Source organism: Pempheris klunzingeri, chromosome 14 (assembly GCF_042242105.1).
Source record: "Pempheris klunzingeri isolate RE-2024b chromosome 14, fPemKlu1.hap1, whole genome shotgun sequence".
NCBI classification, from domain to species: Eukaryota; Metazoa; Chordata; class Actinopteri; order Acropomatiformes; family Pempheridae; genus Pempheris; species Pempheris klunzingeri.
In genome coordinates, this window is record NC_092025.1 from 21,301,244 (window position 1) to 21,326,048 (window position 24,805).

The 24,805-nt window shown below is 40.6% G+C and overlaps 2 protein-coding genes across 2 annotated transcripts; both read left to right on the forward strand.

Annotated features, from left to right (window-relative positions):
• The first annotated feature begins 794 nt into the window (after positions 1 to 794).
• On the forward strand, positions 795 to 10,876 carry kctd7 (potassium channel tetramerization domain containing 7). Its single transcript, XM_070843815.1, has 4 exons — positions 795 to 1,384; positions 3,466 to 3,635; positions 6,889 to 7,067; positions 9,078 to 10,876. Exons 1-4 carry the CDS (start codon positions 1,079 to 1,081, stop codon positions 9,452 to 9,454), a joined length of 1,032 nt encoding a protein of 343 aa, XP_070699916.1. The 5' UTR covers positions 795 to 1,078; the 3' UTR covers positions 9,455 to 10,876.
• A 9,443-nt stretch (positions 10,877 to 20,319) lies between these two features.
• kcnj6 (potassium inwardly rectifying channel subfamily J member 6) lies at positions 20,320 to 24,302 on the forward strand. The gene is made up of 2 exons (XM_070843298.1): positions 20,320 to 21,217; positions 23,950 to 24,302. Exons 1-2 carry the CDS (start codon positions 20,320 to 20,322, stop codon positions 24,300 to 24,302), a joined length of 1,251 nt encoding a protein of 416 aa, XP_070699399.1.
• Positions 24,303 to 24,805: the final 503 nt, after the last annotated feature.

The window sequence follows — 24,805 nt, forward strand, 5'->3', positions numbered from 1 at the left end:
TGTATAAGGATAAATAGTTTCCACGTAGAGGATCAAACAAATGATGAAATGAGTAAAGTGAGTAAAGTCCTTTACTTAATGTCACCTATGTAACAAATAGAAAGCGGGCCAAAGGGATGGCAAAAAAAAAAGGGTGAAAACACAGGAAATTGTAACAGCTGTTGACACAGTTGTGGTATTGGCTGTCAAGTATGAGCTGATGGCCCTTTTAAAGAAAACCTGTCAATAAACCAAGTTTAACCATGTAAGACATTTCCTTAGAGACATTATCTATATATTTTTATTATTATTCTTTATTCTTAATTCTTTACATTAATAGTTTACATGGGAATATTCACCTTTTTCACCTCAACACAAACACAAGACAAAACAACAAGGCTACACTTTGACCCTGAGATCCTATCAGTCAAACAACATACTGACAACCTGTGTGTTTGCACATTCATTATTCATTCATTATTCATATTCATATCATGTGCAATTTATTTATATAGTGCAGTTTAACAATCTCCTTTCACATTTGGCTTAAATTTCCTCGGATTAATAACGTTTATCTTATCTTATCTTACTTCCTGGTTTGTTTAAGTTTACACTAGCAAATAAACATTTTTCTTTAATTCATTTATAAAACAACATGGTAATAGTTTCTGATTTCTCCATTTATTTACTCATTATTATGACATTCGGACTTTTATTACGATTCCCATGCGTTGACGTGATGACGTCGACTTCTAATGGCGCGTCACAGCACGTACGAGAGCGAACCCCTTCACGGGCCTGTTCTGGACCGCTAACCGACAGCTTCGAATCAAATATTCAAATTATTCTTTATTTAAAAGTTTGACTTTATGTAATTAAAGTCCGGGGGTCGTTTTTACTTCTGCTTTCGCTCTGAGGGCGGCGTGTGTTCCTGCAGCTGCCTCCGCCCCACCTTCCGCTCCTGCGTTGTTTGTTTTATTTTTATTTTTTTGTTGTTTTTTTTAAATTATTATCATTATTTTTAAATTAACGGTCAGTGTAGCGCTGTGGCTCGTGCCGTCACCCGCTGGCTCGTGCCGACGGTTGGCTCGCCGCGCGCATGCAGCAGAATGGCTCCGGCGGGTCTAACGGCTCTGACGGCTGCAGCAGGGACCGGCAGCCTCCGTCCTTCAGCCCGCTGCCCGCCGCCACGACGCGGGTCAGGAGGTTCATCCAGGAGCGGCGGACGCTGCCGCTGCCCAGAGTGATGGTGGTGTTCTCGGCCGCGGGGGACACCGAGAAACCGGGCGATGCCATGTCCGGCTCGGACTCTGCGGAGGACGATTTCCGAAAGCCGGCCTCCCCAGCACCGAGCTTCACCCTGGGCAAGCCGCTCCGGTCCTCCCTGAGCACCCAGGAGCAGGAGGTAGGCCGCCGTACAGGTCTGTTTTTACGGGGGAAAACCGCTTGAAACCAGCACAGAACAAGCTAGCAAACACCAGTGTTTAGCTTCAAACACAGCACACATTAGCACTTAGATGTCCACGTAAAAATAGGATTCATTCCTCCAGTAAATAACAGAGAAGTGTTCAAAATAGCGACAGTAACGTTAGAAATGTCAGTGATTGTACTTTTATTATGTGGAATAATTAAAAAAGTATTAATACTACACTGTGAAACATTTTTATACAAGTCTTCTATTGAAAGTTACTCTCTAAGTAAAAGTGTGTAAGCAGGAAAATTTATTTAAACTTGCAAAAAAAGTGCAGAAAAATGTCCCCATGACTGCTGCACCATGTTCCACCATGACATTATTGTTCTTCATGCATTCATGTAAAAGCAGAATTTCACTGAGTTGCTTGTGGTGGAGCTCATTTTGAACTATTTTGTTTAAGACTGCTTCTAATTGACTATGATTTTGTTAATATAATTTATTATTTAACTGTTAAATATTCTCAAATAGTGAGAAATAGAAGTAGAAACACTCACACAACCGCCCCCACGCCACCACATGAAGATCCAAGTTGGACCGAAATGTTGTCAGTGTTAAAACATTTCAGTGGTGTGGAGCGAGTGTGCAGGCATTTCTTCTTCTTTTTCACTGATGCTGTCCGCTCCTGGCCCTGCACTCCCACGACAACAATTTTGCTTCAACAAATAGTGCAAAATGCCATCACAGCGGCCCAGAGGCCAAATTGACTCCTTCACAATGCAACAGTCCAAATGTTAAAGATATTAAAAGAAATTACCACTCGCATTTGTATGAAAAATCACTTTACTTGCCAATAGTAGACCGATCAATTGATTAACCGACTAATTGCTTCCAGTGTACTTGTACATTTTTGCCTTTTCACATGTTGCAAAGTAACTAAAGCTGTCAAATAAATGTGGAGAAATAAAATGTATATTATATGATATTTCCCTCTAAATGTCTGAAATGTAGTTGTGTAGAAGTAGTGACATTAAAAGAAAAGACCAAAGTAAAGTACAAGTACCTCTAATTTGTACTAGATCCCACTCCTTGAGTAAATGTACGAGTACATAGTCAGTTAAACTGAGTCATTGTCATATTCGCCGTGTTTATCTTTCCATTTATAGTGCCCAACACTAGTAATATTGGTACAGCACAGTATGAATGCTGTGTGTGGCTATTAATACAGGGGTCAGGGGTTGGTTGAGCTGATAATTGGCTGGCAGTTGTGTAACATGACTTGTGTTAATGAGTGAGCATCAACATATGGCTACAGCAGAATAATCCTCTTATTTCTGTGGTCGGACACGTACCTCCTCACACAGGCTGCTCACAGCTCATTGAATAATCCAAAGAGGTATTAAATGAGCATTTTTTTTAAAATTCACTTTGGTCTGGCTGATCTTAGTGGATGCAGTCTATGAAACAACAACAACAACAACATAGGCACTTGTTTGTATGGTCATACCACAGTGCATCCTAGTGGTTATATAGCTAATTGCCCTTCAAGTCCTATAATTTGTGAGGAGGAAGAATCCAGCACACTGTCAAACACTTACACTTTATTATTGATCAGTTCAGACTATCATCAGGTGACATTATTATAGACAAAGTACTGTATGTATATGTGCCCACAGCTCGTGGAAAAGCCACCAATCAGACGGCACCATCAGTACAAATTAAGGTAAAATAGATAAACAAACAAGGTTAAAAGAGAAACTACTGTCTGTGACTACATACTAATAGAACAATTGCATGTACATGTAAGGAACCAAATAGGTGCATATAAAAAATAACATTAGCAGAATTTGATAATATTATGAGAAAACCACTGTAGGCTGTTTGCGGCAGCCGGCTGAGAAGATCCACTGGACCAATTCCAAAACTTTTTCTACCTAACAGTAATTTCTAACCCAGATTTAAAAATACCAGAGTTATCTTTTAACAGGTATTTGTTTATAGTAAAACAGCCTCAATGTTACATGTTCTGCCTGTCAAAATAAGTATTGTTCAAGCAGTAAATGTTCATGTTACAGTTTCCAGAGGTCATCTCTCTGAATGTCGGCGGCACATACTTCACCACACGCCTGTCCACGCTGCGGCGGTTCGAGGACACCATGCTGGCCGCCATGTTCAGCGGGCGACATTACATCCCACGTGACGCAGAGGGACGATACTTCATCGATCGGGACGGGACCTATTTTGGGTGAGTAGCGCTAACTATCAACTATAAACAATAGATTTGCTATTGATTCATTAGAGGAACAAAAGAAGACGACATCATTGTCACAATGATTTAATATAGTTGGATTTAGGAAGAGAGAGCAGGAGGTGTGCACAAATTTATTATTATTTTTAACTCTCACACTCTGCAATCTGAAAGTGGTTTTAAATCTGCTGATGGCAACTCATTATATTCTGACAGGTATCCATGAGTCAGGTATTCTATGAAACAAATTGGTCCCTCTGCCTTCTACTGCTGTAAACTACTTTACATATCTGTTTCTGTGCAGCTGCACTTTTCTTACCGTTGAGTCTCGGCTGGCATGTATGCCTAAAGCAATATATATTTGTGATGATATTAAAACTGGGTGATAGACGTAGTTTCTGAAGCGGTCTGTGGCAATGTGGAGTCTGAAAACCATCTGAAAAAAATAATGAGCTGTGTGGGTTGTCCCTCTATCATGAACCTCATCAGAGTTTTAACTCAACTCAGATCTGTAACTTTTCCATGAGGCTCTAAAGCAGGACAAATGAAATTCTATGTAATTAGATATACAAATTAGAATTAAGAGAATAGTTTTTGTGCAAAACAAGTGTAATGCCTGCAGCACAAAACAATTAACAGGGTACAAAGAGTTGCATATCACACACAATCAACGTTAAGGATATGCAGAGGAGGCAGAATAAACAGACACAATAGAGTCTCCAGCCATGTTAGATATGTGAGGCTGCACATGTGTGTCACGCTCCAGCTGCGGTCCGGTTTTGTGCCGGCCCCGGTGCAGCTTCATAACCTCCTAGGAGCGTTTCAGGAGCGGAGCATTTGGCTGATTAGTTGACTTGCGCAAATTTTGTTGATTTGGTCATTTTCCCTTGATTTTTGTGCTTCGAACACGAGCAAACAGGCTACTTTTCTCATTTTGTCTGTTGCAGTTGTGTTTATTGTAGGTATTTCCTACTTTGTTGTGCTGTGGCCTACAGACAGCAGGTCAAAGTGAAACTGAAAGAGGTCTCTTATTTTGAAAACTGATCGGACTCTCTGTGCCATTTCTGTGTCTGACTTCCTGCCCAGCTCGTGTGCTCTGTACTCCTTGACGCAGCCAGTCCGCATCTTCCATCAAAAATAGGCTGGGTGTGTATTTTTACAGTAGCAGAGTGGAGAGCAGCTTCTGGGATGCTTCTGAAAAATGGCGCTTTGAGTGTAATCACAAGCTAGAGAGCCTACGATCAGCTGCGGCGGTCGCGTCATGGCCACAATGCAATGCAGGCGTGCTCGGTGGAATATAGCCAATAGGCACGATGCTGGTTGCTTTGCGCTACGTGCTAACAACCGCAATGCTAAGATGCTCACAAGCAGACTGGATTGAAGATATGACCATAAAAACATCCCTTTTTGACCAGATTTCACAGCAGTCCATCCTATAAATGTTGAAACATTTCAGTCAAAACCACAAATGTCAACCCCGTGGTGGCGCTAGAGGAAAAGTCAGTAGGCTTCATCCTCTGGGGACTATAAATGTCTGTACAAGAAGATATTTCAGCCTGAAACTAAGAGGACCGACACAACCATCCCTAAAAAGCAAATGCTTTAAATATGAATGTGACAGCAAGCAGAGTGAAGATGTGGGACTTATGTAAGAAGTGTGTATTAAAGATTTAAACACAAAGAGTCAGGTCAGGGACGATATGAAACTACTTAAAGTAATAAAATAAAGTAAAACTTCAGAGGGGGCGGCCCACTGCAGATGTACTCGAACACTCAGGGAGAATCTTTTCATCTGGGATACTTACTCCGTGTTTTTGACTCTATTGTCTTGCTGTAAAATAAATCTTCTTGCTAAGCTGCTGTTGTGTGAGTCACTGCAGCAGTTTTTACTCCAAGAGTTCTCTGTATTATTCTGCGTTCATTTCATCCTCTGTTGTCGTCACAATCCCTCCAGGTTCTGCTGCAGAGAAGCAAAACCAAATCAGTCAACTTTATTGGCCAAGCGTGTTGATCTAGACAGGCATTTTCTCAATATACCTACACACAGTGCTGAGAACAACACAGGAAGGCTCAAATAAAGACATACAGCTAAATAAAGATAAGAAGACATGAACATACTGAGTGTACATGCTACAAGGTATGGAAATAACACGTGGCAAAAGTACACACACTCATTACTCAAGCAGAAGTACAGATACTTTAAAAAAAGTACAGTTAAAATTAGAAGTACTGATTCAGCTTCTTTGCTCAAGTTGAAGTGAAAAAATACCAGATCTGAAATGTGCTGAAGTATAAAAGTAAAAAGTACATTTCTTACGTTTCTCTTAAATTAGGCCGCTGATGGGGAACATCTTGCTGCTTTGAATCTGCTCCTGTTTGTTAGATTAAATATTTCATTTAAAAACAGAAATATATACAAAGTATTTTCAGGTTTGTGCTGGATGTTTGATTGAAACTGGGATACAGTGATCCACGACTAAAACCGAATGTAGGTCAGGGGCCTCCCTCCTTCCCCTCCACATCCATCACCGTTGTTCGGACTATAGCTGAACTCACCTTAAAGACTGCTCCGTGGACGGCAGTGACGTGATCAGTGATGTGATATGACGAAATCTGTCATATAAAACACACACACAGACTCACAAGGTGAAAACAAAACCAACCGCCACTTTTGCAGTTGATAAATATATAAATTGTTAGTCGCAGCCCCAAAGGCAAGCAAAAGACGTTTGTATGTATATATGTGAGAAGACTGAAGTTAGATAGTTTCAGCGGCACAAACTTGTCTCCTTTCTGCAAAAATTGCAGTTTTAAATCCAAAGTAGGTCATTGGTGTGATTCATGTAGATCAGACGAGTGTTCTGAAAGTGTCTGCGAGGGCAGACTTGTGGTGAATGAAATGAGAACCACACCTTCTGAATTGTCAATTGGCATCTCAAACACGGAGAAGAGACGTAGCAGCAGATAACAGCAGGAAAAGGGGAAATGGAGAAGTTGTTTCCTCTTTATTGGGGTAGTGGTATAATCAGAATCAGAATTACTTTAATAATCCCCAGGATGCTGAAAGCACCAGTGATAAAGGCCTATTTTCTATCGATCTGTTTAGTACCACCAGTCACTTCAATGATCCTGCCATCAACTGTTTTGCCCTCTTACGTCACAGCCGAGTTGAGTTTAAACCAGGATTCGTTGGGTAGAATACACACAGTTTTGTGTGGATTTGTTCTAGTGATGCTGTTTCCATTCAAAGGGACATCCTGAACTTTCTCCGGGAAGGCGAGCTTCCTCACAGGGACCGAGTGCGAGCGGTGCACAGAGAGGCTCAGTACTACTCCATCGGCCCGCTGCTGGACAGCCTGGAGGACACTCAGCCGCTCACGGGGGAGAAAGTCCGACAAGCTTTCCTCGACCTGCTGCCCTACTACAAAGGTATCTGGATATACCTCACAGGCTGAGATGAGCACGGCCGTTAATGTCCATGCACTAATGGTTTCACAGTCTGACACCGTGGACTGTGGAGTCGGTGCAGTCAGCTGTGGGCGACAACTTGAGCTCAGCTTACTTTTAGCCTCTATCTGGTCACATTTTGGCAAATTAGCTGTTAGCTGGTCCTGTTTGTACCCACAAATGTACAGACAACTGTCACCAGGGCTGGGTGTCGTTTGAAAAATGAGAATACCAGTATCAATACCAGCACCAATACCAGCGCAAATACCAGCACCAATACCAGCATCAATATCAGTGCCAATACCAACCCATATACCAGTACTAATAGCAGCACCAATGCTAATACCAGTGCCAGTATTAGTACTAATAGTAGCACCAATACCAGCCCCAAAACCAGTACCAGGGCCTTTAAAGTGATACAGGTAAAGGAGTTCTGGTACTGGATTACTTTGGTCGATACCTTGAAGGTATTGAGTACTAACACTCATCCCGAACTATCGCCGGATTATTTTATCATTTTGATGCTGAAGAAAACTTAAATAAGATGATTCTCAAGCAAGAGTTATAAGAAGCGTATTTGTTTCTGGATGTTGTTTTGGCACATGACTTGCCTCTGAACTAAATAATTACAGTCTTAGTAGCCTGATAGAATCCAGTTACAGTTCACATCTTCACGTGTTTGCAGCATGAATTCAGTAGTTCAGTAGGCTTTGGCAGTACACTGTTAATTAACACGACTTAAATTAACAGATAGAGGGCACAATGTGGGATCTGAGCCATCGGTAATGTTACCTGTGCTTTTCCTGCTCTGGCAAGTCAACATTTCTGCTGTAAAAAGGGTCAACAAAGAGTGGTGGATCAACTAAACACTCTGTTGTTTGGTAGCATTTGATCTAAAACGACAGCGTTTGTAGCCACAGTTAAAAATAGCTCAAAGTTAAAGTTCAAATTGAGTTCTCGTTTGCTCAGAGGGCAGAAACAGAGTTGTGTGGCAGCGTAATTAATGTTGACAGCCTGTTTTGATCTCACACCAACGATGAGAAAAGGAGCACATGCAAACACAGAGCTGGGCTGGCTGTCGGTGGGTCACCCCCACCGTACACGGGACACACAGGCTCTTCAGTTTGGGAATTGTTTCACATATTTGTACATGTTTTACACCAGATTAGGTCAGTATTGTTAATACGCAAGTCGAGCTTTGATTTACGTACAACAAAACACAGCAGCTGAAAAACAGGAATAAATATTAATTTGAGCAAATTAGAGATGATTTAACATTCCCTATCAAGACTTTTTCAAATTCGCTGCTTTATAGGGTCTCTTTCAAGGAGGAACGGGAGCCGCCTGAGCCTGTCAGGACTGGAAAATGTTATGGTCTCAGCCAAATCTCTTAACAGAATCATCTTAAAGATTTATGTTTTATTGCTGCAGTCTGACTCTTCAGCTTTTGATCCCCTGAAGCCGATGTGGGAACGGTAACATTCAGGTCAACAGATCAGACCAAGACTTGCATGAGTCATCCTGAAACGTACTAAAGTACTTCTTTTACACCTACCTCCCTCCAGAGAACATTTGTTATAAATGTAAAATCTCTTTAATTCAGACACCAAATCTTTGTTAATAATTCTTGTGTTTCTGGCTCAAAGGTGTGTCCTGCTGTGACCTCAGCATGTGGATATCATACATATCAGCTGTTCTTCCTCTGGAGAAATAAACTCTTCATAAATCATAAATCAAGAAATTCTTCTTCACAGTCTTTGTTACAAAAACGTCCTTGTCATTGGAAGACATTTTCTGATTCTGTCTGTTTGTACTTTTTATTTGTTTATTTCCCGTCATAGCTCAGTACATATAATTCACTTTTTATACACAGCAGCGTTTGATGTATTGCGTTTTTTTTTCAGTTACTGATGTTGATGTTGTTTATGTTTTTGCTAAATCTGAAAATCAATATAAAACAGTATTATTAAGTGTGATGTGTTTTCATTTCAGACAATCTGGAGCGTATTGTGGAGATTGCCAAACTGAGGGCGATGCAGAAAAAGGCCCGGTTCGCCAAGTTGAAGATCTGCGTCTACAAAGAGGAGATGCCAATCACGCCCTACGAGCGGCCTCTCTTTAACTCTCTGCGCTTTGAGCGCTCGGACAGCGAGGCCAAGCTCTTCGAGCACCACTGCGAGGTGGACGTCTCCTTCGGACCTTGGGAGGCGGTGGCAGACGTGTACGACCTGCTGCACTGCATCGTCAGCGACCTGGCCGAGCGCGGCATCACCGCCGAGCAGCAGTGCATCGGCGTCTGTGACAAGCACCTTATCAACCATTACTACTGCAAGAGGCCCATCTATGAGTTTAAGATCACGTGGTGGTGAAGCCAGAGGCCGATCGGACCAAAAAGCAAAAAGGGCGGATCCTCCATTTTTACAACAACTCGGCCGGTATTGGTTTTTGTATTAAAGTTGCCAATATTTTGTGCTGATGTCTTAAAATGTGACCCTTTAAATCATCCTCCAACACATTCTGTGTTTCCCCCAAATACTTTTCTTTTCTTTCACTTGCACATAAAACACTTTTCAGTGAAATCCACTAAAAAAAAAAAACTACTTAGTAACATAACACCATTGAAAGTCCTGTTTTTGCTGCCCTCCAGTGGTTTAGGTGGTGACGTACAGGTGTATTTCAGGTTGGGTGTGGTCCTATCTGACCACAGCCGTCGGTGGTCAAGAAAGAGGTGAAACAGGCCGAAAACCACCAATCAGAGAGGGCAGAGAAATGCTGCTGTCAGCACTCAAAGGCCTCTACAGGTCTACAGTTAAGACATTTAGGGCTCATGTCATATGTGACATGTCTGCAGTGACTGTTAGACTGTGAGTGCTGCACTAAACCCATTTGAACCCCCAACAAAAAAAGTGGGTGTCACGACCGTCTGTCTCATTTAAAAGCCAATTCTGCCCATTGTGGTTTTCATTATTTACTAAATTGACTGATTTATCAGTGAACTGCTGCTTTTCCCTGATCTGGATTCAAAGCCGGAGCTGACAACGGGAGACCCTGTAAAAAGTCAATCTTAAATATTGTAAGTAAGTAAACTGAAGTGAAATATGTATTTTTTAGGACTTTAAGTTTTATTTCAGGGTGCAGAATAACTGAGCCTGTTCCTTTTGGATAAACAGAGTATATTTTAATTATGCAACCTCCTGAAGAGTGTGTTTTTAAAGATTTGAGGTTAAAGGTTGGGTGGTGTCCATCTTTGTTTTACTTTGTTACTTAGCATCACCAGGTAACTGGGTAGCAGGAGATGAAAGGTAGCGACGTTTGTTGCACACTAATGCAAAGAGACGCTTTTGTTCAATCAAACAACTTAAATAACTATTCTTAGTTCGCGTAAACTTCCATTCCACCTTTTTCAACATTGTGAAATTCACCGAAGCTGCGATTTAGAGTCAAAGCTGAAGTTAAATGTTGTTTCCTGTTGTACTTGAGAAAAGTTTGAGCACCTTGTGATTGTAACCAATATCTATATTTTGTTTTACCTCAAGTGGAAGATAAACGTACTAGTTAGCGGCTATAGGAAGGGACAGCAGCACCGGTTCATTTATCCTCACTAAGGAAGCCAACATGCTTATTTTGTTTGATGTATTTTAACAGATAATGGAGAGATGCTACATTCTTCCTCTGAAGCACTGTTGTTCTGGATTCACAGTTGTGTTTGCGATGATTTGAATGTTTTTATATTGTTATTTATTTCTGTTAGCTTCTAGGAAGCTATAGTTCTATATTTGGGTTAAGTTTGTTTGTAGTGACCGAGATGTGTCATTTTTATTATTTATGGTAAAAATAAAAAATAACTGTTTAACGCTTTTGTAAAGTGTCTCTTTTATTCAGAAAACCCTCTTGAATTCCACCAATTTTACACTGAAAGGATAACTTTTTTTTTTTTTAAACCTGTGCCCTATTTTATTTACACATTTTAGGTTGCCGGTCTGCTTTAGGTGGCTCCTCTAATAAACACAGGGGAGATAACAAATTTTATTCAAACTCTATCAAGCCTAACTCTTAACACCATTCATCTTCATCATCGTTTGGGGTCCCACAGAAACAACAAGTGTCCGGTGTGTAGGACGGTGCTGTGAGTGGAAGCCCAACTGGACTCAGACGTGATGAAGGTGATCAGAAGCTCCAGCTCAGAAAATGTGACGAAAACATAGTAAGTGTCCTCAGGGGTGCCTCACCACTGGAGAAAACATGACGCAGCTCCTTCCAGCCCCTCTAGTGGAGAAAATGTGATGTATGGTGCTGAAGGATGCCCCTCCACTGGAGAAAACATGTCACATGGTCTCCTAAGGTGTCTCAACAGGGGAGAAAACATGTTGCAGTGTCCTTTTAGTGGAGAAAACATGTTGCAGGCCCCTCTAGTGGAGAAAACATGTCTTTTAGACTTCCCCTTTTATTCTTTAGCCCCCTTCCCAGCCTGCGTCCAGCCCTGACAGTCCTGATGAAGCAGACTGTCTGCCTGATTAACTCTTAATAATTAATAACTAAGGATGTTTTATTTCCCACTTTAGCTCTGTTGTTTATTTGCTCATGAATATTTAATGTGGCTGTATTATTTCTGGGGCTTGAAGGCTGTATTCTTTAAACACAATAGACACTGAACACTGAAGTAGTAACAGCCTATAATCATACCTTTAACATGCAGGAGTGTTCTCTCTTATCACCACTCATTTCTCCGCCTCTCTCCCTCCCTCCCTCCCTCTCTCTCTCTCTCTCTCTCTCTCCCACTGTTTACCTACGTCTCTCTCCCAGCTGAGGGGTGGAGGCTGACGGCCGATGTCTTTTCCAGTGGAGAGGGATGGAGGAAACAGGGAATTAGTGGCTATCCTTCAGTCTTTTTTTTTCGCAGACGGCGACTTGATAATCACAACCTGCAACCTCAGCGCAGCATTTTTCATTTTCATGGGAACAAAACGGCTTAAAATGACCCGGGGAGTGAACGTTGATCTGCTGCACAAGGTATGCACCTTTCCTTCAGCTGTTCCCGGCAGCGATACTGATGGTAGCTTATTAAATGTCATCATGTGTTGTATGGGGGACGGTGGGGGTGGATAGTTACATAACAGTGCCAGCAGAATCAGAGATTAATTAAGAGGATAATAAGCACGCAGGAAAACACACGCATCTAGATATGAGCAGGAATATTAGCAGCAGAGCATCCCCGGTGTTCTGCTGTGGCTTGATGGAGGAAAAGCAGCCGGTTAGATGGAGGAAAACTGGAAGGTGTTGGAGAAAATGTTCCAGGCTGTGAGAGCCTGCAGGCCTCACATCACCACAGGACCAGCAGGGCTGCTGGGGGAGCCACGCTGCTGCAAAGAAAACCACCCAGCCTGTCAGTATTAGTGTCCTTATTATCATCATCTTATCATTATTATTATTATTATCATCATCATGATTATCACTATCTGGATCAACCCCCCTCCTCGTCTCCATGGCAACGGGAAATCTCCAGCCTGTTTGTTTGCTCTCCGCTTCCTGCAGTAGCACCTGATGCCAGCAAGAAAAACCCCAAAACAAACAGTAATTTGTCCTGGTTCTGCAATAAAGCAATCCTGTTATTGTGCAGGAGAAGATTTGACTTCCCAGTAAGCACAAAGTTGATCTCTCCATCGACGGGATGCAAGACAGTAAAGCCGGTCACTGAGGAGATAGCTGTCCTGTAAGAGCAGCTAATCCAGGTTTATTCTCTGGAAGAAGAAAGTTACCGTCAAATCTTGTGGGTTAAAGACAGAGGATGTAATTATTCTGTCTTTGTCATCTGACCATGAAGGACGTTATAGACCCATTTTAAGAGGAGGAGTTGAACTATGTACATTAACTGAAGTATTTCCACTGGACTGAAGTGTTTGTACTTGCTTGTGCTTCATGCGTCTGCTCCTCTACGTAGTTTTAAGTTCCTCAGCACACAAAACATGTGAAAATGCACAAATACAGCTGAAATAATTGGTCAATTAATCAAATGACAGGAAATTAATTGGCAATTGTTTTGATAATCGTTTCAGTTATTTTCAGTTTCAGTTTATTTCATGGTTCCAGCTCACAGACGTGACGACCCTTCACCTTTAAATCATTTTGATCATTTTGATTCATCTTTAATCATGCTGAGGGTCGGATTGATCACTTTGAGTCGCTGGGAAGACATTTCCTCAAACAATCAATCAGCTAATGGAGAAAATGATCAGCAGATTAATCCAGAGTGAAATTATCATTAGCTGCAGTCTGATACAAAATAGATCAAAATGATCTAATGATTGAATATATAACGGAACGACAGAGTACTTTTACTTTTAATACTTCATTAACTACATTTTCCTGATTATACTTCCATACTGCAGGACAGAGTATTTATTTAAGGTACCAGTACTGCCTATTCTTACACCAGTTTCACACTCGTCATACCTGAAATACAAGTGGATTTAATCAATTAAACTTTTATCTAATCAGGTAGTTGAGATCTTAACAACCATGATCGACAAAGTATTAATAAAAACACAAGATAACAAAGCTTTAAATTACCCAGAAGTACGAACGTGTCCAGCTGTAGGACAGTTTGCATGTCGCACCATTTAAAATGTCAGATTAATAAATAAAGATGTGGGTTATATGGACAACTGTTCACTGTCATAGTTACCAAACGAGATGTGAGGTGAAATAGTTTGAGATAATTCAAATATCAGCATCAGAGGCACAAAGGACTCATAAAAACTACAAGCTAGTTTGTATGTGATGATACACTTGCTAATTAATGTGAAAATGATAACTGGATCCAACGTTGTGTTCTCTTCTCTATTCAACCACGTAATCTCAAATCAATCCACTTAATCTGTAGGCTGCAATCTCAATTAAATATGTAATCTCAATTAAATAAGGATAATCTCCATAATTGTAATAAAATCAGCAATTTAAAGCCAATTATTCTACAATTCAACTTGCTGTCTTTCAATAGATGCAGTTTTCTTCTGATAAAACCTGTTACAAGGTGATAAAATCTTGCTGTTTTTTCTCCCATAACAATCGTTTCATCTTTAATAAGAAACACTATTCCAGAACTTCTTTCATTTATATTGTAACTTCTGCTGCAGACCTTTGCAGATCGTGGTTGTGAAGGATCATCTTAAAGGCTTTAAACCCCGTTCGTGATCCCCTCACTGCTACAGTCTCAGGTTAATTTTCTTACCGATGAGAGAACATCTGACTCCCTTTCCTCAAAGGTTTAAGGTTACTTTATTGTCTCCCATAGAGGATCTGGGATTAAGGGAATTGCTGCACCAAACTTCACAATAAAAGCACATTAAATAAGAAGACCTGCAAACATTCGCCGTAGACAAACAACCGAGCCCAAACCTTCACCGTACTAAGTATCTTATCCTTAAACCATAATGATATAATGTAAAATGTGGCTCTAGGGACAGAACCGTATTGGTGAGTGTTATTGTGGCTGAATGCAGCCTGAAACGAATCCTGCCGACACGACTTAGGGCTGGAAAAATGGTACATAAATCATGATGTCAAGGATCTCTAAATAATTTTATTTATTTACGTCTGTCTTTTTGTTATGCCTCCTCACTTATAAAACCGGCTGCATGTCACTGATGCTCAAAACAGGAATATGAAGATCTGCACGTACTAATATATTATATTATATTATATTAGGTAATGTTTGTTGTTTGTTTGTTAACCCCCTAAACAGACTTCTTTATTGCTTTTACACTGTCAATTTAATGCTAAAAGCTGATGTAAAAAAAAACAGGTATGGCTTTAAAATGTGGTTTATAACTTTAAATGTTAATTCAAATACTCGCAATGATGCTTTTTAGGCCATTAATGACGACAAAGTCTGGTTGTGGAAAATCCCTTTTGGTGGTGACTTCGCCAGCTCTGCAGCAGGCGGTTCGACCATTTAAAAGAGACGCTGTAATCCCCCCACAGAGCCATTTAGCCTTGATTAATGACTTTCTAACAGTTACTACTGGAAACGTGGTGACATTTGATGCATTTTGTTGCCAAGTCAAACTCAACACTTCCCAGACAGATGTTTCAAATTAAAAGCCTCCAGGCGAGGAATCCCATCCTGTCCTCATTTTATTGTGAAACATCTGCAGTTTTTCTTTTTGTTTTTTTTTATGTATTATTTTTGTTGCACCACCCAAATCACAAAAAAACCTATCTTGTCACTCACCCTTTGTAAACGTGATTCAGGGTCCCCCTTTTTTCTACATAAACCTTTCACACGTGATGCTTTGCGGCCTGCATGATCTTTGATATCATATATAAGCGTAGCAGGACACTCTTGCTAATTTGCTGTATTTTTGAGAATCAGTAGTTAAATGAGGCTAGTTTTCACCACACTCACTTGAGATCTGAAGAATTAAAAAGAAGATTTATGAGGATTTGAAAATTATTTGTACATGATGCCTCCATACTGCCTGTGCTCAGCTGCTTGTGTACCTAAAAATAGCATGCGTCCTCATGCGTCCTCGTATGTCCTCGTGTGTCCTCAGCTCGATTTTGGCCACATCTGGATCTACCTGGTGAACAACATCCCCTATGCAGCAGACAGATTGAAAAAGAAAGAGCTAGAAACTAAATCATGAGTAAAAACGAGTGTCTTCTGGTGTGTTCACACGTCTTAATAGACTTTTGTTAAGGTCAAGGTTCATTCGACACCAGATGTTACCACATCGTGCTGCAGGCGGAGCATGCTCTTCACCATCGAGTGAAATGGGCCATTTCATGTGCTACAACCTCCAGTAATTTGATTTACTGCAACAAACCATTGCTGAGCAACTCTTACTACGTTTTTTAACCCGATGAAACACGACTGAGTGCAATTCACAGTTTATTTATTGTTTAATGGGCTTGTTTTTTTTATTTTTAGCCTCTAAACACAAAGGCAAAATTGTGGTTTTGAACAGTCTGTTTGCTGTACTTTAAACGTTAGCATGCCAATTAGCCTAAATAACTTACCCTTTTTTCCAAAGCCAAAGAGTTTGATTAGCTAACAACACTATTTTGTAGGTTACATTAGCAGCTCTGTCCTGCACTTAAACCTGAACAAGGCTGCGTTAGAATAAAATAACAGCTAGCTAGCTAATCTGCTAGCAACAGTTATCAGTAAAATGTTGAACTTATAATTTTAAGTTTTTATTTTTTATTTTTTATTTATTAGATTAGCACATGTGCGTTATACTAGTTGCAACTTTTTGATCGATTGAAGGTTAACAGACCGGCACTATTCACAATACTATATGCTAAATGAGTGAAGTGTGTTCTTCCCACTGATATTTTATGCTGCAGTCACAGCACAAAGCTTGTTCTTAAAGCTGGCATCATTCTTCAGCCCACAAATCCAACGTTAGTCCGTCTGTCACACAAAATCTGTCCTACTTTAGCTCTACACGATAACATGTCACAATAGTAAGACCTTGTATCACAGTGGATATAAAAAGATGCAGAATAACAGCATTGATTTCACCATTATAGCAGATAAGGTGCGACATTAGCGTTCCTTTGGAGTCCTGTTTCTTACTACTTACTTCTAAAAAATGTTTGCTCTGTTTTAGCTCTGTTTTGGTCTCCACCATGAGGAAAACATCAGGCTCTTTTTGCTGTAAAAAGCGGTGAAAGTGAACCGAAAAGCCTCAGTGTAAAGATGCTAAAATACTTTGCTGAGGGGAGCTGCAGATTCAGCTGAATATTCTTTGTGGATTCATCACGTTTCACATGCACATTTAATCCGGTGTTACTATTAAGATATCAACTATAGCATCAAAACCATCATTTATTTTATTAGCTTTTATTGTTTCTTTATTGTCAGTACCATCATATCAAACGTGCTTTAAACAAGACTGTATAATAATCATGTTTCTATTCACAGACATTCATCAATTAGAGGAAAATAAAATAAAAAAAAAAACAGATGTTACATGAATGACACCTTCATGCACAAAGCGGATACATTCAGCACATTGTTCTTCCTTAGGGGCCCTGAAAACGAGATGAAACAAGACAAATGTTTTCCAAAACGCCGTGTGGCCTCATCCAGTACATTCCTGCTATATTGTGAGCAACTCGGTAGGCTGAGCTGTGCGTTGCCATGGAAACCGGCGCTGCTCAAGCTCATAATATTCCCCCGTGAATGGAGAGCAGAACGGCTTCAACACAGCCACATTTGTTCCAGTGGTAAAAAAACACACACACACACACACACACACAACTGATGGAGGCTTATATGAGCAACGTGCAGAGTAAAGGGAGATGCGTTCATGTGACAGCCACATCGGACGGATCACATCTGCTAATTCGCCCATAATTCAGGATTTATTTTTAGCAGGCAGTGCACATTAATAGGACGTTTATACGGTGTTTTACATCCTGTCGTGACTGCACCATAAACTTTGAGACTCCGCACTTTATTCAGCTTCCCCTGCAAACCTTTTGGTGGAATTTAAAGATAATATTTCTTTGGTATTTATCTACAGCTGATTTATGGAAGATTTAAAAATTAAGTAAAACACTCGTTTTATCATATGTATTTCCTTTTGGTATATGCTTTTACTGTATTGCAATTAATTGAATGTTAAAGTGTAGAAGCACCTTGGTTTTTTGTCTTTAAAGTACTAAAGTATCTCAAAGACCTCACTTATGGCTATTGGCAGCAATTGCAGGTGTTTTTGGACCTCACGCTAACAGAGATCCAAACAGCGTCTGCTCTGACATCTTTAGTCATTTGTCTTCATCTGAACGTCCAGTTTGTTTCTTGGTTTTTGAAGTTTCTTCATCAGTCATTTCTCTGTTGGCCTGAGGAACCGAGCCAGCAGGCAAGAGGAGACACAGGTGGATTTTCAAAAAAAGGTTTTTAAAATTTATCTAAAGAATGAAGATAATTGGACTAAGTGAGCAAAGGCAGACTAATTGAACACAGAGAGGAACATATATGATGGTTGAGCACACAAACACAAAGACAAACACTAGCAACTAAACTCCAAACTATTTAGACTTTTCAGTACAACTATTTTAACCAGATTAACCAAAACAAACTGATAATGTCCAAAGTTTTACACAAACTCCTTTTCAACTTTCAAACCTTTTCAACACCCCCCCATGATCGGTCAGGCACTTGGTACGGCCGGATTGGCCACTTCCTGTATTTAGTAGTTGGGCTTTTGGGCCGACGTCCTTTTGTCCAGGCCTGCTGAGAAGTTCATCTACCAGCTGCTGCACCACTCTCACTGGTAACTCTAAAATAACAAATAACAAATAGAAACTAAATTACCCCAAACAATAAGGAATAAAATCAGAATGATACATGAAACAAGAGCCGAGTGTCATCTTTTATCTGTCAGCTGCCATGTGAGTGTAATGAGCGTGAGGTCAAACAGTACGCTGCTTCCACCTTCCTTCTCTGGTCGACCGACCAGTTCATGATACTAAATAACGCTGCAGATTCAGTGGGCCAAAGGCTCAGACACCACTGTGTACACAGTAACCCAACATTTAACTGACAGTCTTCAAGATTATCACACTAACAACTGAATTAATTGGCTTTCATGCCTCATTAAACACAGATAATAAAAGGTCAAAAAATTAGTTGCATAAATTCGTCAATCCAATCACATTAAAACGATGTCTTTTAATGTGAAGAGCGACGATAAGCTCCGCCCCCTGTGCTTGTGATTGGTCAGCTCACTTTGTTTCGTATGGTCATTTTAAAATGTCAGAGCTTAAAACACTGAAATGTGATGCTCCTCTATACTTACCAGCCAGGCAGCTTTGATGGATGTCATAAAAATCCTCCTGTTCTCACTCACTAAAAATGCCACGAATATAACCTTGAAATAATTCAGAATGTATATAATAATGATGTTTTGATACGTCTGCCAAACAAAAGGACCAGACACTATGAAGAATGCATAGTTACGTCCATAGATAGGAAGTATTTACATCAAAAGTGCTGCAGTTGGTTGAAGGCTGAAAATACCCGCCCAGGTCTGTCACCCGAACATGTGGAGGCGTGCTGGATGTTTGGCTGCACTAGTTGACCTCTACCTTGTAGTAGAAACATACTTGATTTTCAGAAGCGTTTGTTAGACCTCCCACAAAGCATTTCACTGTTAATTCAGGGTTACACACTCTCCCCATACTGCATGAGTTACTGTGACAAAGTGTAGCTTTTGGCAGCGTGGGTGGTGACACGACTTCCCTCGGCCTCGCCGTAGCCGCACAGTTTCATGCTGAGACTATTTGTACTACTGGAGAATCTGCATCAGCTCGTGTGGTGGTGGTGGTGGTGATGGTGCTGGAAACAATGTAGGAGTAGTACGCCTATTGTTTATGATATTATCTGTGTGCATGCCTTGTTTGTGCAGCTGCCACTCAGTCTGAGAGTGTACGTCCACGTAAAGTCGGCTAAATTTGTGGATGCATCTTTTTTTTTTTCTCCATTTTGGCTCTTTGTCCAGACTAAAACGGCATATCAAAAATATTAGGCTGTGTGGCAGCAAAGTTTAGATGTCTCTAACTTTTTCTGAGATCACACATTTTAAATGTTGATTTAAACGTCATTAAGCTGCATTTATGTTGATTATGTTTGACAACAGTTACACAACGATTTGGTCAGTTTTGCTGTCGTGTTGTTTGAAAAGAGGAAGAGATTGTGCCATTTTTACGTTGTGCAGGCGTTTCATTGTGGGCAGACTTCTCTACAATTTAAAATGACTGATTTTGTCAGTGGAGTTTGGTGGCTTTGAAGAGACTGATGTAACGGCTGTTCCTGGTTAAACAAAGAGGTGTCTTACAGGTCTGTCTCTGTAGGGATCCTCTCCATAATGGTGTCAGACACTTACAATAACACTCTGAGCCTGTCTGTGGCAAAAATAAACACTTTTTGTGGATGTGGTTTGACAGTTACATTACAGTCGCTCTCAGCCCGCTTGTGGCTGCTGGCTGAGACCATCTCCTGGACCAGTTCTGAAACCTTTTGTACCTACCAGTCATTTTGAATCCAAAATGTGTAAAAATAGCAGCCTTGTCCTTATGCACAGTACTTCCACCACTGAACACCTCCGTCATCTGTACTTGCTCTCAATCAAATCAGATACACTCTAATGTTTGCTGTCTACTTTCAGTACTAATAACCACCGCGTTTCTTCTCCCACAGGCTTGAAATCCACCCAGAAACCCCATGGAGCAGGATGTGGAGTGCCCGGCCATCACCAGACCGCAAAAGCTGCCAAAGCAGGCCCGTGATGACCTGCCCAGAAAGCTGGCAGAAATTGACAGGACGAAGAAGGTCCAGCGGTACGTCCAGAAGGACGGGAAGTGCAACGTCCATCACGGGAACGTTAGAGAGACGTACCGCTATCTGACGGACATTTTCACCACGCTGGTAGATCTCAAATGGAGGTTCAACCTCTTCATCTTCGTGTTGGTGTACACGGTGACGTGGCTGTTCTTTGGCTTCATGTGGTGGCTTATTGCTTACCTGCGTGGTGATCTGGAGCATTTAGCGGACAACCAGTGGACTCCATGTGTCAATAACCTCAATGGGTTTGTATCAGCTTTCCTGTTCTCCATTGAGACAGAAACCACCATCGGTTATGGATATAGAGTCATCACGGACAAATGCCCCGAGGGGATTCTTCTGCTTTTAATTCAGTCGGTGCTGGGATCTATCGTGAACGCCTTCATGGTGGGATGCATGTTTGTTAAGATCTCACAGCCCAAGAAGCGAGCTGAGACACTAGTGTTTTCCACCAATGCGGTCATTTCAATGAGAGATGGACGGCTGTGCCTCATGTTCAGAGTCGGAGACCTCCGAAACTCGCACATCGTGGAGGCTTCAATCAGGGCCAAGCTAATCAAGTCTAAGCAGACCAAGGAAGGGGAGTTCATCCCTTTGAACCAGACGGACATAAACGTGGGCTACAACACGGGGGATGACCGGCTCTTCCTCGTGTCGCCGCTCATCATCTGCCACGAGATAAATCAAAACAGCCCCTTCTGGGAGATCTCACCAGCCCACCTGTCCAATGAACAGGTGGAGATCGTTGTGATTCTGGAGGGGATGGTGGAGGCCACGGGTGAGTCATCAGAGTCTAACAGAGATTAATAATGTGTACAGTACTTGTTATTAAACGGATTTAATCCCACATGATATATTATATATAATATTTTTTATACAATCTTATGTAGTTTTCATTTTATAATAAAAACAATACTCATACATACATACAAAAAAAGAGCATATACTGTGAATTTACATGTAAAAAATGTATGTATGTGCACAGAAGAATCACGATTTGTGCTCCTTCAGGGCAGATTCAACATTATTGATTAATTTATATACACATACATACTCATGATCTCTCCTTCAAATTGGAATGACACCATAAAATACAATTAAATACATTTAAATGAAGTAAAATAAAATATGAAGAAATAATTAAAAACTGAATAAATAACTCATATCATAAAGAAAGTAAGGTAATTAACAAAACAACAAAACAAAACCATTTTAAAATATCCAATAATACGTAAGAATCACTGTATAATAATCAATATATCTATGTTAATATGTTGGATCAGATGGCGTTGAGATGCCTGATATCTATTAAAAACTATTAGTATGTGATCATTCTTCTACCATAATAAAATGAGCCGATTACATAATGCTTGAGTGGCGTGTTCTGGAGGACTTTTCCTGCAGACAGCTGAGCCAAAGAGCACTGTGATAAATATCAAAACACAAATAAACCGCATCAGAACGTGATTAAAACTCAGCGCCCTGTGAGACGGGAGTCATGTTTTCTACTTTCAGACTATTTTCAGTGAGAAGAAGTTGTGCTGCATCATAATTTGGAGGAACCTTTAGACATAAGACACATTTAACTCAAGTTTTACCTTTTATTAAAGTTAACTGAAGGTAGCAACTCTTCGCATTAGGTTAACGTTAGCCCATTAAAGGGTAGGTTCACAATTTTTCAAATCTTTCATACTTTTGATGATGCCATCTGCCCAAATGTAAATAAATAAGTCCATAGTGTCAGAAGCTCCTGTGATAGTGCATACTTTTATGAACTAGTCAATATCACAGGGCATGTCTCATAAAATAAAAAACAATGTTAATAAAATGTTTTGAAATGAATAAATAAAACAGTACAATAGAAATATAACAGTAGTTTCTGTACATTAATTTAAACAATTGAAGTTTTGATGTTCATATCAGATTTTGCACATTATATATATTGTACTTATTGCTGTTTTTATTGCCCAAAGCATTATTAACACCACAAACAAATTGACATTCAAACCATCACAGAGATCTGATAGACGGACATCTCAGAACCTGGACCAATAAAATCAAAAACTATGAATAGAAACCATCAGAAGAAAGGGAGAAATATGCAGCCCAAGCTTGACGTGTTTCCATATTTCTGTATACCACAACTTTTAAAGGGGACCTATTATGAAAAATTAACTTTTCGACATAACTATGTTTCCCCGGTGTGTCCACAAATCCTGAAACTATAAGAAAAGACCTTCCTCTGTCTTTTTCTCCATCTTTCAGTAAATGTGTGTAAAAATGCTCCGTTTAGTTTTGGCCCTGCTTGTGATGTCACACAGGCATCCGTTGATCATGTGACCTTGTTTAGCGTTAGCATGTTGCAGCTAAGGCTAAGGGCTAAGGCTAAGGCTAAGGCTAAGGCTAAGCTCAGGCTTGTGGGAGCTGACGGGAGCTAAAACGGAGCATTCAGAAAGAAAGTGAAAATAATGTGTTTTTCGAACATAAGTAAGGAATAATTACATTTATTACATTATTACATTATTGGGAATTAATGGAGGACGTGGAGGCAGAGAACCGTCTGACACGGAGTCCATTAATTCCTGACTATGTACACCTCAAAGTTTATTTCGTAAGCCATAATTTGGGCAAAGCAAGGCAAATTTATTTATGTAGCACCATTCAGACATAAGGCAATTTAAAGTGCTTTACAGGGACATAAAAACAAGACATAGAAACATAAAAAGTGCATGTAAAAGATAATAAAAGCACAAGAAAATATATTTGTTTGACTAATATGTGAAACAATCATCGTCATCTCATTCGGTTCTTATGCAATGGAAACGTTGTTCACTCCTGCAGTAAATAGGACGGATCATAGATACGACTTGGCAACAGGAGATATTTCTAGTCCGCTCGGCTCATGGATCCCTTTGGTTCAGCTGTTAGCCAGAAAGCTAACATTATGCTAGCAAGAGTCACCGTTGACAAACAGTAAATATAACTTTACAGAATGCTTAAAAACAAAAATGGCCAGCTAAGCAGCTATGTCACTGTACAGCAACAGTTTTTCAGGATCACAGACAAAAGCTCCAGATCACAGGCGCTCCTCAGTGAACGGGGATCATTGATCCAAACAGTTCAAAGACATGATCAATGAGTGATCATGTGATCAAAAGTCTCAGTGACTTCAGAGGGGATCAGTCTACTTCCTGCAGCTTGTGTGTCTCCAGCTTGTGGTGATCAGAGGATGAGACGCTGAAGAACAAGCGTTACAATCACTGTTGGAAATAATCTAGCTCGGTAAAGTGCTGCATCAAATTGTACATAGAGGCCTGACTGTTGCTAAGGTTGATCAATTTGTATTATTAATTTAGACGGTGAAGAAACAGTTTCACTTTCAACACCTAGCTGCCAGTCGGAGTCAAGTATTCGTCCAGATTGTGGTATAACAGCATATAAACACGTTCTAGTAGGACCTGAAAATGATCTTAATGTCTCCTTTAATCTGTCGTTGCTTTGTGTCTCCAGGCATGACGTGCCAGGCGAGGAGTTCCTACATCAGCAGTGAGATCAAGTGGGGCTACCGCTTCACCCCAGTCCTGACCCTGGAGGACGGCTTCTACGAGGTGGACTACAACAGCTTCCACGACATCTACGAGACCAACACACCCACCTGCAGTGCCAAAGAGCTTGCCGACATGACCAACCGCACCCGCCTGCCTCTCACCTGGTCGCTGGCCAGTAAGCTGAGCCAGCAGGGGCTGCCGGAGTCCGAGCGGGAGGGTCAGGAGACCAAGACCAGCCTGGACAACCAGGGCAAGAGCCAGCAGCCAGAGAGGAACGGGGACATTGCCAACATAGAGAGCGAGTCCAAAGTGTGATAGACAGACAGACAGACAGACAGAAAGAAAGACAAGACGGCAAGTTTAATAATCGTCCGTATGAGATTATTGTGTGTTTGCGGAGCGCGGCTGAGAGTTTGAGGATCTGAACGAGGACTAATGAGCACAGTAGACCAAGTATCCCTGCACCAAGAACCGCTTCTTCTCAGTGATTCACAGTCTTACCCCAAAAACAACTTAACATCTAGACATGCGGCCCACCGCTGAACTGAAAACCCTCTGCGGCAAGTGCATGTTTCAAATATAATGTGATGTCCTCCTGATGAGATTCCTATTATTTTTTCTATTAAGATATTCCTAGGGGCATTTGCATAAGTATTTTTGTATATACTACGAAATGTTTTGAATTCTTTGTTTTGTTGCGGTATGAATATTTGACAGATGTTTGATACTAATTAATTTAGATTAGTCATGTATATATTCTATGCCTTACTGTATGTATAAAGCCGTCATTATTTGGTTTTTCAGAAATATATTAGCAT